At 45.7% G+C, this 10,230-nt stretch overlaps 1 protein-coding gene across 1 annotated transcript; it reads left to right on the top strand.

Annotated features, from left to right (window-relative positions):
- Positions 1-4,650: 4,650 nt before the first annotated feature.
- Positions 4,651-9,870, top strand: LOC138366860 (uncharacterized). The gene is made up of 3 exons (XM_069328147.1): positions 4,651-4,729; positions 5,313-5,659; positions 9,766-9,870. The coding sequence occupies exons 1-3, from the start codon at positions 4,651-4,653 to the stop codon at positions 9,868-9,870; spliced, it is 531 nt and encodes a 176-aa protein (XP_069184248.1).
- The last annotated feature ends 360 nt before the right edge of the window (positions 9,871-10,230 follow it).

Here is a 10,230-nt window from a genome sequence, read left to right as displayed (position 1 = left end):
TTTTCGAAACCTGTACATCTTTATTTAATCTGGCTTGTTCTGGGTGAGGTTCTGGGAGGAGTTCTACTCCTCAACACCGGCCCGGACCTGGCATGACTTGTGAGTTTGGTCAGACTGTTGCTTGGAGCGGCCCGCATGCCCACATATCCACCACAGCCTGCTTGGTCCGGCACTTCTTGAAGAAAACAGTCTAGTTTCCTCTTGAAGATGTTCACGGTTGTTCCGGCAATATTTCTTATACTCGCTGGGAGCAAGTTGAACAACCTCTGATGTTTATACAGTGTTCTCTGATTGTGCCTATGGCACCTCTGCTCTTCACTTGTTCTATTCTGCATTTTCTTCCATATCGTTCACTCCAGTACGTTGTTATTTTACTGTGTAGATTAAGGACCTGGCCCTCCAGTATTTTTCATGTGTATATTATTTGATATCTTTTTTTTTTTGAGATATATACAAGAGTTGTTACATTCTTGTACAGCCACTAGTACGCGTAGCGTTTCGGGCAAGTCCTTAATCCTCTGGTCCCTGGAATACGATCCCCTACCGCGAAGAATCGTTTTTTCATCCAAGTACACATTTTACTGTTGCGTTAAACAGAGGCTACAGTTAAGGAATTGCGCCCAGTAAATCCTCCCCGGCCAGGATACGAACCCATGACAAAGCGCTCGCGGAACGCCAGGCGAGTGTCTTACCACTACACCACGGAGACTGCATCTCTCTCTTCTCCTTCCTAAAATGTACATTTTGAGAGCTTTGAGATGATCCCAATAATTTATGTGCCTTATCGCGTCTATGCGTGCTTTATATGTTCTCTGTATTCCCTCTATTTCAGCAATTTCTTCTGCTCTGAAGGAAGAAGTAAGTCCTGAGCAGTACTCAAGACGGGACAGCACAAGTGATTTCTATAGTACAACCATCGTGATGGGATCCCTGGATTTGAAAGTTCTCGTAATCCATTCGATCATTTTTCTAGCTGACGCAATATTTGCTTGGTTATGTTCCCTAAACGTTAGGTCGTCAGACATCATTATTCCCAAATCATTCACTTGTTGCTTTCCTACTATGGGCAGATTTGATTGTGTTTTGATTAAGGATTCCATTTTTACCATACATAAGTACCTGAAATTTATCACTGTCTCCATAAAAATGGAAATCTGACTCCTGATCAAACACTCAAAATTTTTTATTATGTGGGACGTTAGTGCAATTGCTCTATAATTGTTAGCCAATACTTTGAGTATTAGACTTCCCCTGTGTAGAGGAGCTATATCTGCTGATTTAAGCGCATCTGTTTTCTCCCCCTTGACCAAGCTCTTCCTCCACACTATACTTGAGTCCCTCTGCTACTGGCACTTTGTATCTCCTTATAAATATTAAATTCCCTGCACTCACCAGGGGCTGAGTGCGTGGGTATGTTGTCAATTTCTCTCTCAAAACCTTCAGCGTTCACGTTGATATTAGTTATATTTTCAGGGGCTTGGATATCCTGCATAAAGCAGCTGTCTGGTTAAACATGTGCTAAAAACATGTGCTAAACATGTCCTTATACGGCTTTCTTAGGCAGCGTTCTTTAAATTAATTTAAGATTACGAACTCTGAAACTTTACAACGCAAGTTTGTTATTGCTATAAACAACTGCCCGTGGTGATTCGCAGCTCATAAACTACTTGATAAAGGTAAACAAGGCTACTATGATTGAGGGCAAGATGTACAGGTTTCGTAAGTGAGCAGGTAGGGGCTTGGTTAATACTTGCTGAATTGTTGTTGTTTAAGATTTGCTACCTGGAACAAAAAGTTCCAAGTAGCACGGGCTATGGTGAGCCCGCAGAACTGGCCCAGGTGCTCTGAGGTACAAGTCGAGCTGGGACATGGCCAGGTGGTGCCTTCCCCACCCGCTGCCACCCCCCCCCCCCCCCTCCATCAAAACCCCTAAAATCAAATATTTAAACTTTCCCTCTCAGAAATTCCATTCAATTTATTTAATATTCCACAATTAACAAACAAAAAAATTCCCGGGACTTAAATATGAAAGGTCCGGTTCCCCCCCCCCCTCTACCCCTTCCCCATGCATGAAATACCTACCCCCGAACCTAACCCCTCCCCCCCCCCCCACCCCTGCAATAAATGGGAACATGCACACCCATGGAAGCCACGTGAGTAAAACTTCTGCATGTCGCCCCATTGCGGCCGAGCCCTGTAGTGGGGGGATTGGCGGGGGAGAGGGCGTGGGTGGGGGTTTCTCTGGGAAAGAGGGGAAGGTGGAAGGGGGAGGGCGGGAACACATGGGTAGGGTGTATGATGGGGGGTTAGAGTGAGCTGGTGAGGGTGTACAGGAAGGGGTGATGGAGGATGAGAGATACGGGTGGGGGGTGGGGTGGGGTGGGGGGGGGGCGGGGGGGTGGGGTGGGGGGGGGGCGGGGGGGTGGGGGGGGTGGGGGGGTGGGGGGGAGGATGGTCAGATACAACGTAACCGCTACCGGTATCCGGCTGCCATTACGCTCTGAATTTAGCAGATACCAGCAAATATCGAACGGACCGTGACTGGCGTTGTGGTTGTGTTCACCAGGAGCGGTGGTTGTGTCGGCATATGTCGCTGATGTTATCCTCTTGATATGAGCTTCAGGGGACAGGTCTGGCGTGATATCAACCCCCAGGTCTTTCTCTCTCTCTGAATTTTGAAGTATTTCATCTCCCAAGTGATACCTTGTATCTGGTCTCCTGCTTCTTCTGTGTGTGTGTGTGTGTGTGTGTGTGTGTGTGTGTACTCACCTAGTTGTACTCACCTAGTTGTGTCTGCAGGATCGAGCATTGACTCTTGGATCCCGCCTTTCGAGCATCGGTTGTTTACAGCAATGACTCCTGTCCCATTTCCCTATCATACCTGGTTTTAAAATTATGAATAGTATTTGCTTCCACAACCTGTTCCTGAAGTGCATTCCATTTCCCCACTACTCTCACGCTAAAAGAAAACTTCCTAACATCTCTGTGACTCATCTGAGTTTCAAGCTTCCATCCATGTCCTCTCGTTCTGTTACTATTCCGTGTGAACATTTCGTCTATGTCCACTCTGTCAATTCCTCTGAGTATCTTATACGTTCCTATCATGTCCCCCCTCTCCCTTCTTTTTTCTAGTGTCGTAAGGCACAGTTCCCTCAGGCGCTCTTCATACCCCATCCCTCGTAGCTCTGGGACGAATCTCGTTGCAAACCTCTGAACCTTTTCCAGTTTTATTATATGCTTCTTCAGATGGGGACTCCATGATGAGGCGGCATACTCTAAGACTGGCCTTACGTAGGCAGTGTAAAGCGCCCTAAATGCCTCCTTACTTAGGTTTCTGAATGATGTTCTAACTTTTGCCAGTGTAGAGTACGCTGCTGTCGTTATCCTATTAATGTGTGTGTGTGTGTGTGTGTGTGTGTGTGTGTGTGTGTGTGTGTGTGTGTGTACTCACCTATTTGTGCTTGCGGGGGTTGAGCTTTGGCTCTTTGGTCCCGTCTCTCAATTGTCAATCAACTGGTGTACAGATTCCTGAGCCTACTGGGCTCTATCATATCTACATTTGAAACTGTGTATGGAGTCAGCCTCCACCACATCACTGCCTAATGCATTCCATCTGTTAACTACTCTGACACTGGAAAAAGTTCTTTCTAACGTCCCTGTGGCTCATTTGGGTTCTCAGTTTCCACCTGTGTCCCCTTGTTCGCGTACCACCCCGTGTTAAACCCTGTCAATTCCTCTGAGAATTTTGTAGGTAGTGATCATGTCCCCCCCTTACTCTTATGTCTTCCAGTGTGATGAGGTGTATGTGTACGTGTGTTAAGAGAGAAATATATGTAGCAGATATAATAAAGGTAAAATAGATCGGTTAAAAAGGCGGGGTCCAAAAGCTAACAGCTCGATTCAACAGACACAAATGTAAATAAACACACACGTCATAGCAACACTGAGGCCACAGACTCAACACAGCAACACCCAGACACGTCACAATAGCGGCACTCTAGTACGTTTGGGCAAAATAAAGCTATAAAAAAGATAAATAGGACAATATACCCGGGTTGTATGGGGGGGGGAGAGAGAGACACCAAGAATCTCTCTCTATCCTCTTCTCATTTCTGTCTCCCATTCCTTCTCTATCCTCTAGCTCTTCCTCCCACCTTCACTACTCTGAGTACTGGCATCACTACATCTTCCCCCTTCTGTCTTAACTACCTGCCTTCTTCCTTCCCTAGTCTCGCCCTCCCTTTAATCTTGCTCCTTCACTGCCCTCTTTCCTCCACTCCATCCCGGAAGGAGAAAGGTACCCAGAGTGGTTAATGGGGCATTAGTGGTACCCAAGAGTGCCCATTAAAGTCTCGAGTTAATTCTCACAGGAGAGACAGAGAGAGAGATAGAGCCCTTGCGGGTCCTAGTTGCTGTCAATCATGCAAGCACCGTGAGACTTGAATATTTCAACACTCGGTGATGGGTTTAATGCTTTATATCTCACACTAATATACAAGAAAAAAAGGGTTTACTCTGACAAGTCGAGCCTGACCTCAGGCCGGGCTTCGGGAGTAGAAGAACTCCCAGAACCCCATCAAGGAGGTATCAAGGAACCCCATCAAGCAGGTATCAAGGAACCCCATCAAGCAGGTATCAAGGAACCCCATCATGCAGGTATCAAGGAACTCCATCAAGCAGGTATCAAGGAACCCCATCAAGCAGGTATCAAGGAAACCCCATCAAGCAGGTATCAAGGAACCCCATCAAGCAGGTATCAAGGAACCCCATCAAGCAGGTATCAAGGAACCCCATCAAGCAGGTATCAAGGAACCCCATCAAGCAGGTATCAAGGAACCCCCATCAAACAGGTATCAAGGAACCCCCATCAAACAGGTATCAAGGAACCCCCATCAAGCAGGTATCAAGGAACCCCATCAAGCAGGTATCAAGGAACCCCATCAACCAGGTATCAAGGAACCCCATCAACCAGGTATCAAGGAACCCCTATCAAGCAGGTATCAAGGAACCCCCATCAAGCAGGTATCAAGGAACCCCCATCAAGCAGGTATCAAGGAACCCCCATCAAGGAGGTATCAAGGAACCCCATCAAGGAGGTATCAAGGAACCCCATCAAGCAGGTATCAAGGAACCCCATCAAGCAGGTATCAAGGAACCCCATCAAGCAGGTATCAAGGAACCCCATCAAGCAGGTATCAAGGAACCCCATCAAGCAGGTATCAAGGAACCCCATCAAGCAGGTATCAAGGAACCCCATCAAGCAGGTATCAAGGAACCCCATCAAGCAGGTATCAAGGAACCCCATCAAGCAGGTACCAAGGAACCCCATCAAGCAGGTATCAAGGAACCCCATCAAGCAGGTATCAAGGAGGTATCAAGGAACCCCATCAAGGAGGTATCAAGGAACCCCATCAAGCAGGTATCAAGGAACCCCATCAAGCAGGTATCAAGGAACCCCATCAAGCAGGTATCAAGGAACCCCATCAAGGAGGTATCAAGGAACCCCATCAAGGAGGTATCAAGGAACCCCATCAAGGAGGTATCAAGGAACCCCATCAAGCAGGTATCAAGGAACCCCATCAAGCAGGTATCAAGGAACCCCATCAAGCAGGTATCAAGGAACCCCATCAAGCAGGTATCAAGGAACCCCATCAAGCAGGTATCAAGGAGGTATCAAGGAACCCCATCAAGGAGGTATCAAGGAACCCCATCAAGCAGGTATCAAGGAACCCCATCAAGCAGGTATCAAGGAACCCCATCAAGCAGGTATCAAGGAACCCCATCAAGCAGGTATCAAGGAACCCCATCAAGCAGGTATCAAGGAACCCCATCAAGCAGGTATCAAGGAACCCCATCAAGCAGGTATCAAGGAACCCCCATCAAGCAGGTATCAAGGAACCCCATCAAGCAGGTATCAAGGAACCCCATCAAGCAGGTATCAAGGAACCCCATCAAGCAGGTATCAAGGAACCCCATCAACCAGGTATCAAGGAACCCCATCAAGCAGGTATCAAGGAACCCCATCAAGCAGGTATCAAGGAACCCCCATCAAGCAGGTATCAAGGAACCCCATCAAGCAGGTATCAAGGAACCCCATCAACCAGGTATCAAGGAACCCCATCAAGCAGGTATCAAGGAACCCCATCAAGCAGGTACCAAGGAACCCCATCAAGCAGGTATCAAGGAACCCCATCAAGCAGGTATCAAGGAGGTATCAAGGAACCCCATCAAGGAGGTATCAAGGAACCCCATCAAGCAGGTATCAAGGAACCCCATCAAGCAGGTATCAAGGAACCCCATCAAGCAGGTATCAAGGAACCCCATCAAGCAGGTATCAAGGAACCCCATCAACCAGGTATCAAGGAACCCCATCAAGCAGGTATCAAGGAACCCCCATCAAGCAGGTATCAAGCAGGTATCCCTTAAATCCTTGCAAAATAGAGTCTTGAGATTAATATTGACGGTGCACAAAAATAATCAAAACTGAAATCATATATAAACCCGATCAAATTTCACGAGAGAGAAAACAAAATAAAAGATGTGGGAGTAATCATGTGGGAAGACCTTACCTTTAATGAAACACAATAAAGGTAGCATTCTGTGTTTCTGGAAAATGAGAGGTTGGATCACAATAACCAATCACATGCCGTACCAATGATGAACCTCTTCAAGACACTAGTACTCTCTAAGGTGGAATACTGTTTGACAATAACAATCCCATACATAGCTGGAGAAATTGGAGATCATTTACTGCTAGAATCTACCCAATAAAACATATAAAATATTGATACCGTTTAATTTTTTTTAATTAGTTTTAGCTTGAGCGCACGCGGGAGATAGGCATAATAATTAACATAAGAAATATTAGAGGGAGGTATGGCAGGAAGTGCAAAACAACCCGTTGAAAGTCAGAGGTAATATATTAAACGTGCTTGATTATTATACTGTATTATACGTTGATTATACGTTCTGGGAGTTGTTCTACTCCCCAAGCCCGGCCCGAGGCCAGGCATGGTGTATGCTGTGGGAAAATTCTATTAACATAAGGTTCAGGAGCCAGATTCACGAAAGCACTTACGAATCTGTACATCTTTTCTCAATCTTTGGCGGCTTTGTTTACAATTATTAAACAGTTAATGAGCTCCGAAGCACCAGGAGACTGTTTATAACAATAACAACAGTTGAATGATAAGTTTTCATGCTTGTAAACTGTTTAATAAAAGTAACCAAAACCGTCAAAGATTGAGGAAAGATGTACACGATCGTAAGTGCTTGCGTAAGTGCTCTCGTGAATCTGGCCCCAGAGCGCAAGCCTTCAGTACACACCCTCTACACTTAAGGGGAATAACTGGCCGACCTCTCAGTGTTTATGAGCGAACTTGTTAAACACCTCCAAAGGAGACCTGATCAATCAGGCTGTAACTCGTATGCCAGATTGTGAGCAGCCGTGTTTAACAGCCTAGTTGACCAGACCAACAACGACGAAACCTGGCCTAGAAAGAACGTCGCTTTTCCCTCGTATGCGTTAAATAAGGCCAAAAATTGTCGTACTAGAAAATGGAAGCGGCTCGTGAAAATGACTTACTGTCCCGTTTTCTGTTTTGGGTCCTCTGGCAGGTTAGGAGAGGACACTTTACATTGACCGTTTTCTTGACGTTGGGAAACCTTAGGAGGACGGGGTGGCCTGGGGCCAGATTCACGAAGCAGTTACGCGAGCACTAACGAACGTGTACATCTTTCCTCAATCTTTGACGGCTTTGGTTACATTTATTAAACAGTTTACACGTATGAAAACTTCCTGATCAACTGTTGTTATTGTTATAAACAGCCTCCTGGTGCTTCGGAGCTCATTAACTGCTTAATAATTGTAAACAAAGCCGCCAAAGATTGAGAAAAGATATACATGTTCGTAAGTGCTTGCGTAACCGCTTCGTGAACCTGGCCCCAGGTTGATGAACTAGCCCATCACCTCCCCACCTCTCAACACTAACCCGACTATTACAACCCCTACATGGACGAGCCTCTACACTCTACATCCCATCTCTATCCTCATCCCATATTTCTCATCTCCATACTTCCCCCCCCCCTTCCCCTCGCTCCTTTCCAAATATCTTTGGTCATCAAATTTGAAAAGTGAATTACCCTCGTTCCTCCCTCCCCCATTTTTCCCCTCTTCCTCATCCCTCCTCTTCCTCTCACTGTGTCCTTCCCTCCTCTTAATCTTTGCCTTCCTTCTCTCCCCTCAGTCATTGTCCTCCTGCCACTCCCCTCATTTGTCACCGTCACCTATGAAATCTTCTCTACCTATCTCCCCCCCTCCCTTTCTCATCTCGCACGGCTTCTCTCCCTCCATTCGCATTGCTCTTCTTCTTCCCCTCTCTTACCCACCCACTTAAGATTGGTCGGTACGGCGATGACTTTTGGTCGGCGTTCGGTCTCTAACGGTCCAAGTCTTGGGGCATAGTTCCCTCCTGGTGTGTGTGTGTACTCAACTACTTGTACTCATCTAATTGTGCTTGCGGGGGTTGAGCTATGGCTCTTTGGTCCCGCCTCTCAACTGTTAATCAACTGGTGTACAGGTTCCTGAGCCTACTGGGCTCTATCATATCTACATTTGAAACTGTGTATGGAGTCAGCCTCCACCACATCACTGCCTAATGCATTCCATTTATTAATTACTCTGACACTGAAAAAAATTTCTTTCTAACGTCTCTGTGGCTCATCTGGGTACTAAGTTTCCACCTGTGTCCCCTTGTTCGTGTCCCACCCGTGCATAAGAGTTTGTCTTTGTCCACCCTGACAATTCCCCTGACAATTTTGTAGGTGGTTATCATGTCTCCCCTTACTCTTCTGTTTTCCATGGATGTGAGGTTCAGCTCCTTTAGCCATTCCTCGTAGCTCATACCTCTCAGTTCCGGGACGAGCCTGGTGGCATACCGCTGAATCTTCTCTAACTTTGTCGTGTGTTTAACAAGGTATGAACTCCAGGTTGGAGCTGCATACTCCAGGATTGGTCTGACATAAGTGGTGTACAGGGTCCTGAACGATTCTTTACACAAGTTTATAAAGGCAGTTCTTATGTTGGCATGTCTAGCATATGCCGCTGATGATATCCTTTTGATGTAGGCCTATGTGTGTGTGTGTGTGTGTAATTACCTAAGTGTAGTTACAGGATGAGAGCTTACTCTCATGGTGTCCCTTCTTCCCAGTACGCCTTGTCAAATGGCGCTTTAAAATTACTGTCCGTGCGTTCGTGCATGCGTAAAATGTCAGGCACGTCAAGGTCTTAGCCACGGACGAAGCAGATGTTATGTAAAAGGAGATTTAACAGCTTTTGCCAGATTTCGTTATGGCTTAGGGCATAGAAAACGAGAATTTCTTTTTGAATCAGTACAGGTGAAAATTATTAATTTTAACCTGCGATATACAACCAGATTTATTTATTTTATTCACTGCGCACTAGAAGATTATTTCTGATTCATAAAACAGAAAACGAGGACTTCTGATTCTTGAGGAAAAGAGAAGCAGCAGTTAGGACTTAGCATTAAGAAGCATTAAGTTAGAACTTGGTACACGTGGCCAATTAGAGATTGATAAAACACTACCGAGGTAACATAATAGAACAGATCGCGTGATTGTTTCAAGCGTAGGTTAGACATGAATGATTTCGAGAGGACATGCCTCGTATGAGCCAATAGGCCTTCTGAGTTTTTTGTAAATTCTGATGGTCGTCAATTGTGAAATTATACATTCCTCCTCCTTCAGTTGTTGCAAAGATGTGCGTCTTGCAGTACCAGCATTGTCCTTCAGGGTCTTGACTTCGTCTTGTCACACGAAGATATGGAAGATAGGAATGATAACGGAGAATGAAGTGGAATTAGGAGTAACTACCCACAAGTTTTTTTTATTCATTCTGGCGTCAAACAGAAGGAATATATCTTAGGTGAGGTTGGGTCAGCTTTACACCCATGTATTAAACTTCACATACATACATACATACATACATACATACATACATACATACATACATACATACATACATACACACAGGTGGAAACTGAGTACCCACATGAGCCACAGGGACGTAAGAAGGAACTTTTTCAGTGTCAGAGTAGTTAACGGATGGAATGCATTAGGCAGTGATGTGGTGGAGGCTGACTCCATACACAGTTTTAAATGTAGATATGATAAGAGCCCAGTAGGCTCAGGAACCTGTACACCAGTTGATTG

The sequence above is a fragment of the Procambarus clarkii genome, chromosome 20 (assembly GCF_040958095.1).
Source record: "Procambarus clarkii isolate CNS0578487 chromosome 20, FALCON_Pclarkii_2.0, whole genome shotgun sequence".
Classification (NCBI taxonomy): domain Eukaryota; kingdom Metazoa; phylum Arthropoda; class Malacostraca; order Decapoda; family Cambaridae; genus Procambarus; species Procambarus clarkii.
Note: the sequence above shows the minus strand (reverse complement) of the source record. Positions and strands in the feature narration are given on the sequence as shown.

What these genes read in the sequence shown, in the direction of transcription:
- LOC138366860 (XM_069328147.1), top strand. Translation starts at nt 4,651, where the DNA reads ATGCAGGTATCAAGGAACTCCATCAAGCAGGTATCAAGGAACCCCATC. An exon ending in AAGGAAACCCCATCAAGCAG is followed by an intron (nt 4,730 to 5,312) that starts GTATCAAGGAAC and finishes CCCATCAAGCAG; the next exon opens with GTACCAAGGAACCCCATCAA. An exon ending in CAAGGAACCCCATCAAGCAG is followed by an intron (nt 5,660 to 9,765) that starts GTATCAAGGAGG and finishes CTCCTCCTTCAG; the next exon opens with TTGTTGCAAAGATGTGCGTC.